The 15,903-nt window shown below is 47.8% G+C and overlaps 5 protein-coding genes across 5 annotated transcripts; 3 read left to right on the forward strand and 2 right to left on the reverse strand.

The window, feature by feature from the left end:
• Nucleotides 1-601: 601 nt before the first annotated feature.
• On the reverse strand, nt 602-1,864 carry ANOM_009812 (uncharacterized protein; the record flags this gene model as incomplete). The annotated part of the gene is made up of 1 exon (XM_015555068.1): nt 602-1,864. The coding sequence occupies one exon, from the start codon at nt 1,862-1,864 to the stop codon at nt 602-604; it is 1,263 nt and encodes a 420-aa protein (XP_015403557.1).
• Nucleotides 1,865-2,426: 562 nt separating this feature from the next.
• ANOM_009813 (putative APSES transcription factor (MbpA)) lies at nt 2,427-5,265 on the forward strand (the record flags this gene model as incomplete). Its single annotated transcript, XM_015555069.1, has 3 exons — nt 2,427-2,735; nt 2,825-4,520; nt 4,580-5,265. 3 exons carry the CDS (start codon nt 2,427-2,429, stop codon nt 5,263-5,265), a joined length of 2,691 nt encoding a protein of 896 aa, XP_015403556.1.
• A 538-nt stretch (nt 5,266-5,803) lies between these two features.
• On the reverse strand, nt 5,804-7,428 carry ANOM_009814 (glycoside hydrolase family 5 protein; the record flags this gene model as incomplete). The annotated part of the gene is made up of 4 exons (XM_015555070.1): nt 5,804-6,472; nt 6,549-6,929; nt 7,003-7,267; nt 7,331-7,428. The coding sequence occupies 4 exons, from the start codon at nt 7,426-7,428 to the stop codon at nt 5,804-5,806; spliced, it is 1,413 nt and encodes a 470-aa protein (XP_015403558.1).
• Nucleotides 7,429-9,064: 1,636 nt separating this feature from the next.
• On the forward strand, nt 9,065-10,757 carry ftmC (cytochrome P450 monooxygenase ftmC; the record flags this gene model as incomplete). Its single annotated transcript, XM_015555071.1, has 5 exons — nt 9,065-9,979; nt 10,031-10,152; nt 10,204-10,502; nt 10,565-10,666; nt 10,720-10,757. The coding sequence occupies 5 exons, from the start codon at nt 9,065-9,067 to the stop codon at nt 10,755-10,757; spliced, it is 1,476 nt and encodes a 491-aa protein (XP_015403555.1).
• A 2,076-nt stretch (nt 10,758-12,833) lies between these two features.
• On the forward strand, nt 12,834-14,469 carry ANOM_009816 (sugar transporter family protein; the record flags this gene model as incomplete). The annotated part of the gene is made up of 3 exons (XM_015555072.1): nt 12,834-13,028; nt 13,078-13,678; nt 13,829-14,469. The coding sequence occupies 3 exons, from the start codon at nt 12,834-12,836 to the stop codon at nt 14,467-14,469; spliced, it is 1,437 nt and encodes a 478-aa protein (XP_015403554.1).
• Between the last annotated feature and the right edge of the window lie 1,434 nt (nt 14,470-15,903).

The following is a 15,903-nucleotide window of genomic DNA, read 5'->3' on the forward strand; positions in this document are numbered from 1 at the left end:
AGTCTGAACGTGCAGCGGTATCTGGACGAGGCAGGCTTTGCCAGTTAATGTATGCGCTGATGGTCATAATGCGACTGCAAATGAATCACTGGAGCATGGACTTGGGACTTAATGATTACTGACTTCGTATAAGTAGGTGATATCCTTTCACTTTCCTGCTTCTGAAATGGCTGATGCTCGGTCACGAAAGAAACAGGGCAGGAAGCTTTTCAGGCGCAACAGATTACTTCGTTTCTAGTGGGAAAGTAATGCTGTACGTTGAGGTGTACATATAGGGCGACTTAAAATGATCATAGAAGAGAATATTTTGTGATAATTGGTGTGGTCCTGACCACACAAGAAATTATGATATCTGGTAGAAATACACTCGATTCACAATCGAAAAGGCCCAGTCGTTCTTTCTCAGGTTGCTCCTTCGTGTCTGCAGCTTTGACTGTTATCGATCAGGCAATGGGATATGTTTTATTACAGATTTTCCATGGTGTTGATTGACCCTGCACGTTCATGTTGCTAGATATCGTATTTACACCAGAGGCGTTGTCATACCTTCATTAGATGAAGAGTCGTAGGTTCTGGAATTTAGAAGACCTTAAGTCTATACCTAACGGTCACGTTTTCTGGGTGATTTGTCGGACTGCATGCGCGAAGGTCTTCCGTGTAGCTTCCTGTATGATCTTTTGTCTTTGATGTCAAAATCGAGGAGGTCATGTGGGCGGTTGCTTCTTTGCTCGTTGATTATATGTTTTGGTTCTAACCCCATTTCAAAGGGCGTCTCCCGGAATGGCTTGCGGCCTCTGTCCCGTATTCCACCAGGAAGCAAACCAGTTGGCGTCGTAGTTACCTTCCCCTGTTCATCAACGTCCTCAAATATTTCAGGTGCGCCGGGAATGCCGAGCCTAAGCGTTGGCTTGGCCGGGTCCCATGTGAAGGTGTGCTTTTTAGCAGTCTCGTCCCACTCCATGTGTGGGATCAGGCACAGTGTGCGCCTCCAGATTCTTTGCATAAATCGTCTCGTGATGACATGAGGGCGTCCTTTGGAGTAAGGCTTGAATGTTGGGCCTTTTACAGGACCATCTTTTAATAGTGCTCTTAGATAACTGCGGGTTAATCGCCTAATCTTCTTTTGTCTTTCGGAAAGGTTCACTGGTTTCCTCCATTCGGGCGGGTTCCATGGCATTTCTCCTGAAACCAATCCTTGCAACATGCCCAGGTCGGGGTCAGGTAGTGGCGGAAGGAGGTGATCGAGGACATCAGTATACCAATCTTTCCGTATGTTTCTCCTTCGTGACTTGGCCACTCCATCTCCCCAGATGCACTTCTTAGGTATGGGCGGCTCAAGGTGTTTCACTTGGCGAATGTTTAGTTGCGAGAGAATCCCGTTGTTCTGCTGGGACTTCAGAAGCTCTATCACAATTGATGGAGGTTCCCAGCCATCTTCATATTTTTCGGGTCGTTGAAGGGCCTCTTCCACAGCCGTATTATTCGCAGGAACATCGGGGGCAATCAAAGCGCTCAGTAATTCCTTCCTTCGTCTCCCTTTTCGTCCGTATGCCATTCGGATGACTTTTTCGAGTGGCTTGGAATATCCTGCGTTCGCCCGCTTCAGTAATGACAGGGTATCCTTTACTTCATTAAACAGAATAATCTGCCGCTCGGCATTCCATCTAATCCATGGACGTCTTTCTTCTATCACGTAACGTCGAAATCTTTGAACAACAAAGTCATGCAGATTACATTTCGCAACGGGGTCTGGTAGGTAGGAACATTGGCGAAGTAGAGCACGAAAATAATGACGCCATGAATGTTGTTTCCATGGATTGACGAGCGCTAGTTTCGCAGCTGCGACGGCCTCCTTCCTCCCCATGTTGTAGGCCAACGATGTACATGAGCTCGGAAGAACTTTGACTGTCCGAGGCGGAGCTTGGGAAATAACATGACTCGACGGTTGTTAACGCGAAAACCGAAAAACGCTAAACCCAAAACGCGACTAAGTAGCCACCCCGCGACTTTCTCTTCGTTGTCGAGGCTTGCATGATTAGTTCAAGGCGCAAAAGTGAAGAAGACTGGTCTCTGATCCTTTTAATACAATTCTCTAACCTTCTTGGTGGGTGATACTGTCTTCTTGAACGGGAGACGTTCGGGTCCAGCTGTGCTATCCCTTTCGCGACCGGTGCGCTAAACCACGCGCCTCTCGCCTCTTCGCGCGAATCCGGTCGATCCTTAGGATAGGTGCATTTCCCCACATGCCTTGACTCCCTCGCTCTGCTTTTTTATTTTTGTATTTTTTATTTTTATTTGTTTTTGCCCGGCAAAAAGTTGTTAAGCTATTTCATTCGACGAAGCTGAGACTCTTAAGGATCTAACCGTCAAATATATGTGTAGGGTGCCTGGGTTGGGGGCCCCAATACCGAAGTTAAACAAGCGCAATGGTTTCCAACAGTCACCACCCACCGCGTCCAAGCCTACCCATGTCATATTCTCAAAGTAGCATTGGGTCTGCCAATGGGATGTCATTTTCGCAATCGCAACTTGGCTCTTTCAATGCTTCCCAGTCCGTGGCAACAACTCCTCGAGGCACACCCCCTCCGAAAGGATCGCAACAGTCGGCAATGTCTTTTACCTATTCGAATGGCCTACCACATGGTGCGCGAGGTAGTTTCAACGGCTTTGAAGACATGAATGGTTATGGGACAATGGTGACATATCAAGAGGAGATCAAGCCTCAAATCTACAGAGTATGTTCTATCCTATCCTATCCTTGTGTGACCGCGCGGTCTTTACTTTTTGAGGCCCATTCCATGTTGACGCCCCTGTTCATATATAGGCAGTTTATTCCAATGTTTCTGTCTACGAAATGGAAGTTAATGGAGTCGCTGTTATGAAGCGTCGTTCGGACTCTTGGTTAAATGCCACCCAGATCCTCAAAGTTGCCGGCGTTGTCAAGGCGAGAAGAACGAAGACGCTCGAAAAGGAAATAGCGGCTGGTGAGCATGAGAAGGTTCAGGGAGGCTATGGTAAATACCAAGGTACATGGGTAAACTATCAGAGGGGCGTGGAACTTTGTCGCGAATACCACGTCGAGGAAATGCTGAGGCCTCTTCTTGAATACGACATGGGTCCCAACGGCACCACTGGTTCCGCGCAGGACTCTTTAGATACTCCCACGAAGGAACAGGCGATGGCTGCGCAGAGAAAACGGCTCTACAGCGGCATGGACAATCGTAATATGTCTCAACCACAACAGGGCACTTTCTTCCAGAACATTTCTCGCACCGCCGCTACAGCGGTCAACGCTATGAGTAAAGCTCGCTTTGATTCTCCCGCAGCAAGAGGTGTCGATGGCAGGCGATCAAGTGTCATACGGAAATCTTCGAATCAGACGGGTAGTCAAGAATCGCAGCTTCCTTTCGCCAGTCAACAGAGCATGTACAGCATGGCATCTGACAACGGATTCGGAAATAACATCCACCACAATGGCCGACACCCCCATGATACCCCAGCATTTGATCACGATGAGTTTGTTGAACCTCCTCGCAAGCGTGTCCGGTCTTCTTCCAACCATGCACATTCGTTCGGACTCCATTATGAACCTTCGACGTTGTCGATGACTGAAGCAACCCCAACCGAACCCAACGATTCCTTTTATCAAGATATGGATATGTCAACTTCTATGGTTGATGGTAACAAGCGCGGCGTTGAACCTCTTCCTCCAGCGACAACTCCGGAAAGATTCCAAAAGATGAAGCTCATTATGACCTTGTTCCTCGATAAGCGGACCAAAGATTTTTCCAATCATCCTGCCTTGATGCAGCTAACTGGTTACGACTTGGAGACTCCGCTCGATGAGTATCGGAACAATGCTCTGCACTGGGCTGCAATGCTTGCTCGTATGCCCCTTGTTCATGCGCTTGTCGAGAAAGGCGTTAGTATATTCCGACTTAATGGTGCAGGTGAAACTGCATTACAGAAATCTGTAGGAACAAGGAACAATTATGACTATAGAAGCTTCCCACGCTTGCTGCAGGTTCTTGCTCCAACGATTGACATGGTTGATTACAGTGGGCGAACGATTCTTCACCATATCGCCGTAATGGCTGCAACAGGCGGCGGCGGCCATGTGTCAGCGAAGCATTACTTGGAGGGTTTACTGGAATTTATAGTCCGACATGGAGGTAGTGCGCTGGGCCAACAAACCCCGAGCGGGCTCGAAAATGGAACAAACATTGAACAGCCCGGTGAGGTTATTACGCTTGGCCGATTTATTTCAGAAATCGTGAATCTCCGCGATGATCAAGGTGACACAGCATTGAATCTAGCGGGGCGCGCACGTTCTGTGCTTGTGCCGCAGTTATTGGAAGTGGGTGCAGACCCTCACATACCAAATCATACTGGTCTTCGGCCTGCGGACTATGGCGTGGGTGTAGATATGGTTGATGGGAATTCGCAATCTCAGCAATCTGGAACCAAGAATGATTCCTTTATGGACCAACTAGCCAAAACTAAGAAGGAAATTCTCGATGGTAAGAAGGCAACTACATTGATCGTCATAAAGACCTTGACCCACTGACACTTTGTGCAGCAACACTGGCCCAAATTAGCACGATAGTACAGGAAACACTAGGAGGTCTTGACAAAGAACTGGCCACAAATCTCGCTAAAAAACACGAGAAGTTTGAGCATTGGCATTCAAAAATCCGCGAGTCAGCGAAAGCTCGGCAAATTGAACAGAAACAACTTGACGAGCTCAGGCGCAAAGCCTCAGATCGTATAGGACTGAGCAGGCGCTTCAAAAACCTTGAGATGTCATCTCAAGACCTGCTTGTACTTCTAAAGAACATCCATGGTGATTCATATGATGCATCGAGAGTGATGTCTGTCGGTGATGCTGACAAAGACTCTGGTATCGATATCGACAACTTCGAAGTTATCTTCCCGGAGAACTTTGATCCTACCTCTGGGTTTTCCGAACAACAAACTGCTTTCTTAAACTCGTTACCATCTACCGCGGCTCTACAGCAACGCATACAGGGTTATGAAGGATTTAACGAAGAAATCATGAATGAAATCGACCGCCTCAAATCCAAGAATGTGGTGCTAGGTCAGAGCTATCGGCGAATGGTCATGGCCTGCACTAACTGGACAGCCGAGCAAGTTGACGAAGCTGCCGAAGGTTTGACGGAGTGTGTTAAGGAACTAAACGATAACCCAGTTCCCGAAGATGAGGCTATCGAAATCTTGATGAAGGACCGTGGTCAGGATTGGTAACATCATCTACGCAATACGAAATACATACATCACACATGAGCCAGCTTTTCAGAGAATTCTCTCCCCTCCGAAATCGCTGCAAGATTACGAACATCTTTTTATTTCATGGTATTTCATTGTCTTTGGATTCGGTACAAACAAGCGTTAGTTCATATGGAGCTTGGTGTTGAGCATTCTGCACGTTTATGCATCAATGTCTGTATTTACAGATACCCTAACAGCACATATAATGGGTTTTGAATGGTGTTATGCTTTTGTTGTATCTATAGATATATGCCTGGTAAGGTTATATTGTCCTCTTGGTTTGGGAGATATATATATATGTACACCAAACTTCGGGCAGCATTATTATGTTGCCGTGTACTTGCTACTGAGCAGGTTGGGTTTGCTTCAATTGAGATAAATGACTTTATGGAAGTCATTGATTTGTCTTTCGATACAATTCAGATCCCAAGTGAGACTTGATATCGTTTGGTGTACACTACGCGTGGCTCTTGTACCACAAGGTGTATACCTACTCTCAACTATAGTATCTCAACTAAGCCTCGCGAGCATGAGCATGTTCTCTCAGGATCTCATTCAGTCCATCCCGCTGCACACACTCCTCGAAATGGAAGCTCCGCGCCAAAGAATCCAATTCCGCCTCATTCATGCCCCGGAACAACTCCGCAAACTCATCCGCAAAAGAAGCCGCCAAAAACGTCTGGAACACATTCCGCAATAAATGCCTCTCCGTATTCCATGGCGTAGGATATGTCTCTTTCGCCTGAGGACTGACCTTGTCAATCCATTCAACAAGCGGTTTCAGCGCCGCTTCAGGCTCAGCGCTCGGCCGTCTTCCCCAGCAATCCAGCCAGAAATTATTCTTCTTCTCTAGGAAGGGCTGGATGGTCTTGTTCCATTTGCTATCTGGGCTCGTGTAGATCATGCCTTGGAGCCCAATGTCTTTGTATAGCCAGATGGACCAGTGGATGTTGTATTTGTCATAGATGCGGAGCTGCTCGCCGAGAAGATTGTAGCGTTCTTGGTTGATGATTGAGGCTTCTGGATCGGCGTGGGGGTCCGCATAGACGGGGCCGAATTCGCCATTCCAGATTGCTGAGCCTTTCTCGTTCAGATGTTGGACTTTGCGGAGATAGGTGCGTTCGAGATGAGCTTTTTGCTCGGTTGTGCCCTTGTAGCGTTCGCCTGTTGGGAAACCCATTGACTTCGTTTCATCGTTAGTGTTGGTGTTCATTTTGGATTAGAGTATGAGATACGGAGCAATGAGAAGGAGCGCATACAGCGTAGTCATGGATGGAGTAAACACAGTTCGGAAGGACCTTATCAAAGCCTTTCCACTCCATGGCAAACGTATTGCCATCTAGCCACAGGATATGGTCTGGGTCAACGGCACGGATAGCCTTCTCCACCCGCTCATAAAACGCAGGGAGTCTAACATGTTCGGGGTCACACGGTTCGTTGAGAGGATTATACCCAGCGACCCATGGGTTAGACCTGTATCTAGTCGCAATCTGTTCCCATAGCCATACTGTTCTGTCCTGGTGGTCCTTGTAGTCCCAAAATGCAGCGTAACTGGTAAAGTTATCTGAATGCCAGTCACCATTTTGACCGCCAGGAGCCGTGTGCATGTCCAGTATAGTGTAGATATTCTGCTTTGCGCACTGTAATCGTGATTAATAGTGAGCGTTGTTCTTCAATCAATAAATTTAATATCGGTTCCATGGGAAAGCCTACCAAGTCTACCACTCGATCTAAATGTTTGAACCCGGACTCTTTGAGCACGCGTGGATTCATATCATCCTCTAGATGGCGATAGTTGAAAGGGATTCGAATACAATTCAATCCCAGTCCGGCAAAGAACTTGGCATCCGCCTCTGTGAAGAAACATTCTAGCCATCTGTCAAAGAAGAACTCGTATTTCTCTGGCCCCAAAACTTTCTTCATTGCAGCACGGTGTTGCGATTCATGACCTGGGTATCCTGTAATAAAGTTCTCCATACTAGAAGTGACACGGTATTAGTATAGCAAGGCGTGGTACCAAGAGTAACTGGAAGCGACGTACTTCATCCATCCTCCGATGGCTGCACCCCGAAGGAGGACCTCTTTGCCGTCACCATCGACGATTTTGCTGCCTTTAACTTTCAGAATCCCAGAAGACATTGTAGTGATTTTCTCTTGATCCGATAAGCGATGGGTATGGTTTCTTGCGGACGTATCGGCCTCCAGTAATTTCTAGTGATCAGGCGTAGACGTAGAGGTTACTTGACATGGCGTAGAGCGGCCGCCTTAATAAACCCCCAGGTACTCCTGGTATAACGGCAAAATGCATGTTGGTATGGGCAATTATTTCGCATCTTGGCTTCAGCTATGCGGGGTAAATTTCGTGTCAACTTCTTCTCTGATGGGTGATGATCTGAAAGCTATGTGGATAAACGATGCATTTAGGCTGAATAAACCGTTATGAAGACCGATATTGCTTAGTAGCCAAGACTCCAAGCAACAGTGTATCCAGGCTTTGAAGGGTACGATCGAGATCTGATGATTGGTGGAAAATAGCATCGCTCGGGAAATGCTCGCCGTTCGTATCAAGAAATGTATAGTTTTCGAGAATCTATCCCAAGCATTCCCATTCTGTCAGTTAAAGCTCATGGTTCATTTTCCCACTATGGTGGGTAATACTAGTACTTACCACCATGTCGAGGAGTCACACTGTCCAGCCACCACGGCCCTGTGTGGTACCAAGTCGAGCTAGGTTCACTTGGTAAACCTTTCTGAAATGAACTTCGTTGGATTCCGGCTACACCAGTAAAAGGTAATTAAGTGACATATAAGCAGTCGACAAAGCTCTCCCGATGGACTGGGAATGACGGAAGATGAGTGGAAGAAACTGGGATGAAACAGAAACGAGTCACGGCGAATGCCTTATCCAAACAAGGTAAACTGAAGCATCCATCCAGACTCAGCATCAATGGATATCAAACAGAGATAGGTGTTAATCATCAGTATATCTATACTAGGGCAATCTGACTGCAGATATCGACCTCTCTGAACCATTTGACAGAACAAAGGAATCATCTCTTTTAAGCTAGAACCATCGGATGATCTAGTTCGTCCCATATCATTGTTGCCCTGCATCTCGGCTGCCACATTTCCATATCAGTCGGTCGTGCTAGACAAACTGATGGAGATCCCATGTTCCACTACTGCGGAGAAGCACATTCAAAAGCTAGAGCACTTCTCGTATTACCCATGCTGATTATCTGTACCACAGATAAGATTGTAAGTAAGCTAAAGACAGGGAGCACCATGTAGCTATAAAGTCAAACACTCACATATATCTTGTGACTCGTTGGCTAACCCCAAGCTATTCAAGTCGAGTTTAGGAACTTCGGCAGCTAAACCGGTAAAAGACAGACTCGCTCATCCCTGGTCTGCTGCAATGCATACATGCCGTGGAATGCACTCTGAGGTCTATCTAGTACAAATGATAATGCACTATACGTTGCTCGTCCTCCTTCCCGGGTTTTGTCCAAGATAAAGTTTTATTATACCAGGATTGCAGACTATATACATACAATTGTGCAACTGCTGATATTTTGTAGCCGAATATATGTTCCACGGAAAGTTGCTCGTGCGACGAGGTTATACCACGGGGTCTGAAGTAGTTAAGCTTCCACTTCTCAATTATAAGCTCCGAAACCAAGGTTATCAGCTGATCTAGACTATGATTTGGGTATTTGAGGGTAATCTGTCCCTTCAAATGTTATTACACCCTTCGCTGCTCACAAACTACATCATGGATATCAAGGAAAAGTCAGCTCTGTACACCTTTGCCCTTGGCATCTTGATCCATATACTTTACTTTCGTATGGGCGAGCATCATCTATATCCAGCTAGGTACCTTTACGGCTACTTCGGATCATTCATCGGTATCGCAGCCTTTCTCTACCACGCGGAAGAATTCCCTGTCAACTTGGCGATTTCCAAATCCTTGTACCTGATATTCACCCATTTACTTGGTCTATACAGCAGCCTCGTGCTATACCGTCTCATATTCCATCCACTTCGGCGATTTCCGGGACCTTTTTTATCAAGGGTTTCAGTGTTCTGGTTATCGGCCCAACTTCGCCACAAGACTCTCTATCGCAAACTTGCCGACTTCCACAATGAATACGGTGACTTTGTCCGGGTAGGGCCATCCGATCTCTCAATCGTCCACCCTAAAGCCGTCAATGCCATCTACGGCTTCAAATCTACGTGTACTAAGAGTGAATGGTACGATGTCTCCGCACCGCTGAGGTCACTTCACGCGCACCGCAATAGGGCTGACCACGACAAACATCGCCGTACCTGGAACCCAGGGTTTACTGACCGTGCCCTGCATGGATATGAGAAGCGGATACAAGTATATAGACAGAAGCTCATCGACCATATCAAATCGACGGAAGATGACAAGCCCGTAAATGTTGGCACGTTGTTCACCTGGTATGGCTATGATGTGATGGGCGACCTAGCATTCGGCCAAAGTTTCGACATGTTGGGGAAAAGTGCATCCCATTGGGCCATTTTGATGATACACGATATGCTCAAGCCGGTGGAGTACCTGATGCCAATATGGTTCTTCCGACTAGTGTTATCCATTCCGGGCACCACCAAGGCATTCTGGAAGTTCAACGAATACTGGGGCCAACTCTTCAAGATGAGGATGGCGGTATGATGGAATAGCAATTCGTCCATTGAGCAATCATACTGACGGGAGTAGACGAAACAAGAAATACCTGATATAAGTGCGTGTCTGCTGGAACCGCTGAAAGGACGGGCACCAACACCTGACGAGTTTAATGTGCTGCTCGGAGATGCGTCTTTGATTATCAATGCAGGAGGGTAAGTCACCACTAGTATGACTCTGTGTGTGCTCGTTACCCACAGCCATAGGGACACTACGGCGACGACTTTGACGACAATCATATATGAATTGGCCCGTCGTCCAGAAGAGGTCCAGAAACTCCGAACCGAGTTAATGGGCTGTACCACTGACCCGAACGGAGAATACACTCAGGAAAGTCTCGCAATCCTGAAACATCTAAATGCTGTTATCAACGAGACACTCCGCATACACTCTCCAGTTCCGAGCTATCTCCCACGGAAGACGCCGCCGGAGGGAATTAACATCGGTGGCACGCATGTGCCAGGGAACATGCATGTATCCTGCCCGCAGTGGGTCATTGGTCGATGTAAGCAATTCTATATCAAAGCATTTCGATGGTATTCTGCACTAATGAACATTCTGTCCTAGCCGAGAGTGTCTATCAAAATGCCCAGGACTTTATCCCTGAGCGATGGTACCTGTATCCAAAAATGATCAAAGAGAGATCAGCCTTCGCCCCGTTTACAACAGGTACGTAGACAGGTGAATTCTCCCGACTACCAGATATCAACTGATATTTTCAGGTCCTTACACCTGCATTGGCAAGCCCCTAGCCTTATGAATATCCGGGCAACTATTGCTCGACTAATAACAACATTTGATATGAGACTACCACCTGACGACGACGGACGAGCTCTCGAGAGGAGCATGAGGGAACATTTTTCTATCTATATGGCAGAGGACATCCAGGTACTCTTTCGGAACGTGCCGTGTAGTTGATCTTGGATAATCGCAGTTTCTGCTATGACACCTTTGTACGCATGCTGCTGCTATCCAGGTTCGCGCTCCTTCGGGCGGCACCACCTGGCATAACCTTTAGGTAACATAAGGAACCATTTGTTGATCTAAGTGCTTGGAAAGATTAAGTGACTTGGTTTACTACGAGCATTTGTCCTCCTCTAACGAACCGAAATTATCTAGACGAGAGTTATACTGTATCGCACTATGGTTCCCGTTGTATCACATGGAGCATGCATAACGCCCAAACACGCATGTATACTACGTACGGCTTACAAGTGTTGGCGGAGATGTAGATCGGCATCTTATCAGCCTTATTTAATCCAGTTTGCGACCAGCGACGTGGTATCACGTCGTGGACGGTCGCTTGGCGTTAGGTCACATAGTGTCCCGCGTGGTTGGTACCAGCCACCGATTGATTGTATGAAGTGAGAATCCTGAGTCATGTCCCCCAGCATTAGGGACAAAGAAACTGATAAAATCATTGACAGGCAAAGTCAAAATATGCGCAATCCTGACCCACTAGCCGAAGCATAATTAAATTGGTTCCTATTGACCCTTGCACTGGAATCAAGGAAATGATGTAACTCAAGGACGCACCGTTACATAGACCTCGGAATTGTGTGCGAACACGAAGTTGTCTGGAAAAGCTTTTTCCCCCGGCTGGGCCGGCTGGGCAAGACAAAGCCAAGAGGGATTAAGAGGTTCTGGGCGGAAAACAAGAGTTTGGGTAGGAGAACACAAAGATACTTCGGCGGGTCCTTTAAGGCATGTGCCTAGCCGAGTCATAAGTTTGGACTAAGAGATTATACATCCGCCTGTGCGCTTCGGGAAGCAAATGCCGTCGTATCACATGGCGCATATGGTGACGCTCATGATACGGGTGACTTGGGACCGCAGCTATTCCAGCAGCTGGAAAGTTGTTTTGATTGTGACCGCATCTGTGCATGCCGTTGCGGGAAGCTCACCAATCCGGTCGGGCCATGGCCGATGTGCCGGCGTGGATGGGTCTTGTGGAATGAAGCCGATCAATCAAAGTTAGCTCTGACGGTCAGACTTTACCGTAGTGATCCTTGGTTGTGCGGACTAAATCCGCTAGTGAGCTCCTACCCCGCGGGCGAGGCCCATGGCTAGAGAGTAAGCACCGAGCCTTCGGCTAGTTTGTTCTCTTTGACGCCGGTGGCAGTATCGGAGAAGCAACGAGAAGGGAGTGTGTATCGGTACTGTTGAGATAGCCAGAAAATGGGCGTGAGAAACGATAAAAAATGGCGTCAAAATGGAGAGCCTCGCACATTCAACTACCAAAAACCTGGAGATAAAGATGAAAACGTGGAGAGCGCTTGGCACGGTCTGGAGTAAAAGCTTGGCGATGTGATGGGTACTAAAGAGAGGGATCAATCCATGGGTAAGCTGAGCCTAACCGTCAGATGATTGAACGATGATCCCATCATGCATGGAGCCAGATATTGGTCTTCCCGCAAGGAGTATGCATTCATGACTCGGACTACTGTCCTCTTCCCGTTTTGCAATCCATGGGTCATCTGTTCCACGAGAACTTCCATGCCCTTGAATAGGAAATAGGCCCCCCAAGCGTCACCACCATCAGTCCTTACAACCTCATCCCGAGGTTGACGATCGGCAGCCACCCCAGCGACAAGGATGGAGAGGAAACTTTGCGGGGCCCTCCTTAGCAGTATTTTGGGCGCAGGGCCTTGAATCCTTCTGTTTTGAGCTTTGTCGGAGATTTAAATCGGAGATCTCTCTCACCCCCTCGCCTTTTGAAAAGAATTTCCTTTTTTCTTACCCCCGAGCTTCCCCCTGTTCCAGTCTCATCTTCTTGTACAAAACTCATCCATTGCTTTCAGTCGTCTCTTGTGCTGCCTAGCTGGCTTCTTTCACCATGGAGGCAGAAGCTCATGAAAAGCCTCCTGGTGGCAACCACGCTCCATCGCCGGACAACGATGAGATGGAACACCTGAGTATAGGAAGATATCTCTGGACGAGACTGCCGACGCTGATACCACCGATGAATCCCGCCCCTAATCCATTTAAGGCGCTTGCTCTTCTCAATAGACAACAATGGCTTTTCTTCTTGGTGCCTCTACTAACTTTCACCTCTGCTGGGCACAGCTAACCGCCTCTAGGTCGCGTTTCTAGGCTGGTCGTGGGACGCATTTGACTTTTTCACGGTTTCTCTAACAACTTCTCAATTGGCAGAGGCCTTCGATAAATCCGTTTCCGACATCACCTGGGGAATTACCCTCGTACTCATGCTTCGATCCGTGGGAGCCATCACCTTCGGAATTGCCTCCGATCGCTGGGGTCGGAAGTGGCCGTTTGTTGTCAATAACGTCCTCTTTATCGTGTTGGAGTTAGGTACTGGCTTTTGCCAGACCTATAAGCAGTTCTTAGCTTGCCGCGCTCTCTTTGGGATTGCCATGGGTGGTCTTTATGGAAATGCAGCAGCAACAGCGCTCGAGGATTGTCCCTTGGAAGCGCGAGGTATCGTGTCTGGCCTGCTCCAGCAGGGGTACGCATTCGGTTACCTGCTGGCCACTGCATTTGCACGGGGATTGGTCGATACCACTTCTCATGGATGGAGACCGCTGTACTGGTTTGGCGCCTGTCCTCCCGTTTTGATTATTCTCTTCCGGTTGTGTCTGCCGGAGACCAATACATTCCTTCAGCGGCAGGCTACTCGAGAAAACGTTCGAGGTGGAGTAGCGTCATCCTTCATCTCAGAAGGTAAACAGCTCTGAAGCGGCATTGGTTGCTCCTTATTTATCTCGTTTTGCTGATGGCGGGTTTCAACTTCATGGTGAGTCACTGCTCTGGACGACCTAATTTGAGATTTTCTCCTAAGACTTTTGTTCATGTAGTCGCACGGATCACAAGACCTGTATCCGACCCTCTTGAAAAGCGAGTTTAGCTTCTCTGCCAACGCAGTGACCGTTACTCAGGTTGTCGCCAACCTAGGAGCCCTCACTGGTGGGACACTCTGTGGGTGGGCAAGTCAGATCTTTGGGCGTCGGTTTTCTATCATCGTGATCAGCATCGTCGGTGGTGCGCTTCTATATCCCTACACCTTCGTCACCTCAACCGACGTCATGGCCGCAGCGTTCTTTGAGCAGTTTTGCGTGCAGGGCGCGTGGGGAGTGATCCCCATCCATTTGATGGAGCTGTCTCCGGGAGCAATTCGCACCTTCACGGTGGGAACGGCCTACCAGTTGGGCAACCTGGTCTCGTCGGCCAGTTCCACGATTGAATCCACGATCGGCGAGCGCTTCCCCCTGCCACCCACTAAGACGGAAAAACATCGATACCAGTATGGGAAAGTCATCTGTATCTTCATGGGTTGTGTGTACGCCTACACAATTATAGTGACCTTCCTGGGGCCGGAGCGCCTGGGCCGCCAATTCGATGTTGCGCATGATACTGATATGGCGGAGGTGGCCGCCCATCGTGGGACGACTACGGTGGGGAAAGGTGCCGAGAGCGATGTGGAGAAAGGCACTGTCTCTCGGATTGAAGGATAGTTACTGCATGTTGGGACTGCATATACATAATTGGTTCGACAGTTGTAGACAGATAGTTGAAGCTTTATTATCTGGCAAGAGGTATTGTGTTTACTGTTCTATAGTCCATGGATGGGCTGTATTCACTTTTCAATCGGGCATGGATTCATCCGATCTCTAGCCCGCCCGGTATCTTCCCCGTGGAAGCCGAACCCTACTACCCGATATGTACAGTTTCTTTGTCCCTCATAGTCGCTTTCGAAGGCAACGCGAAGGCTAGACCTATCGAGACGGGCATGGAAGTCAGTAAAGATTTGATCATGCCCAATACACAACTCAAATGATCTTGTGGGATGGAACGTAGCATCTGAATCTGCTTAATTGTTTATCTTATATGGTCAATGCTCATGAGAATTGGTCACATGGAGGATTTTCTTCATTCGCCGCGGACAAGTTAAAGAGCTTTGGAAAGGAACAACCTACTACACAACGCATCAAACCCCATCTCATCTGGGGTGCTCGAGTAAGGAACGTATGCACATACATACCAGTCGCTGAAGTCGGGGATATTCCTCCCTTTTTGTATGTCGGGCATTTTTTTTTTTCTAAACAAACCCCGCATTCTGACCGTCAAATCATATAAGGTTAAGATGTCTTACGTTCAAGGTTGCTTGTCTTACACCCTGGAGTCGGCAGAGAGGAAATTGCCCTTGGTTAGCCTTAAATTATTGATGGGGGCACGGGGATGGCGTGCTCTGTCTCTGTTCTCTCATTCACCAGCCTTCGAGCAAACAAACATTATGATCCTCTACAAGATTGGCCCCTAGTCCAAGAATAGTATATCTGTGCTATGATCACGAGTGGATTCGTGTCAATCGCACCCTTTGCATCCTTAATCCGTTCCCACGAACTAAAGATGACGTTGCCCTGATACCGTATTGAGATCCCTCGTACCCAACCTGCATGCCTCTATCGCTAATGTATGGTACCAAGAATCAATCACTACAGGCACTCTTGTTTTTTCCCTCACTTGATCGTACGATGGTGTAGAGAGAAAAGTACTTAGTTTAAAGATTCGAATCAATATGAACCAAAGAGAAAGAGTGCCGCGTGCATCCGCCAAGAGAAGACCGGAAACGGGTTTTCCTTGTCGTTAAGATAGAGTATTGCTTTATCGTGTGGGATCTTAACGTTGCGCTCGACCTCACCCCTTCTTCTCCAGGGTGATCGCTGTTCTTTTCCTTTTTCTCTTTTCTGAATTTTTTTCCCTATTGTTCTTTCTGGTGGTGGTTTTGTTTGATCACTCTCGCTTTTCCTGGTGCAGATACAATTTAATTCCCTTACAGTTATACATTCCTTTTTCTTCTCCAACCTCGGTCGGCCTGCCGCTCGTTCGTTTCTGGTCTCGGCCTCGTTCCCTAGGGGCCTACGTACTTTGGAAAGGTTAAAAAAAAA

Source organism: Aspergillus nomiae (genome assembly GCF_001204775.2).
Source record: "Aspergillus nomiae NRRL 13137 chromosome Unknown contig00328, whole genome shotgun sequence".
Classification (NCBI taxonomy): Eukaryota; Fungi; Ascomycota; class Eurotiomycetes; order Eurotiales; family Aspergillaceae; genus Aspergillus; species Aspergillus nomiae.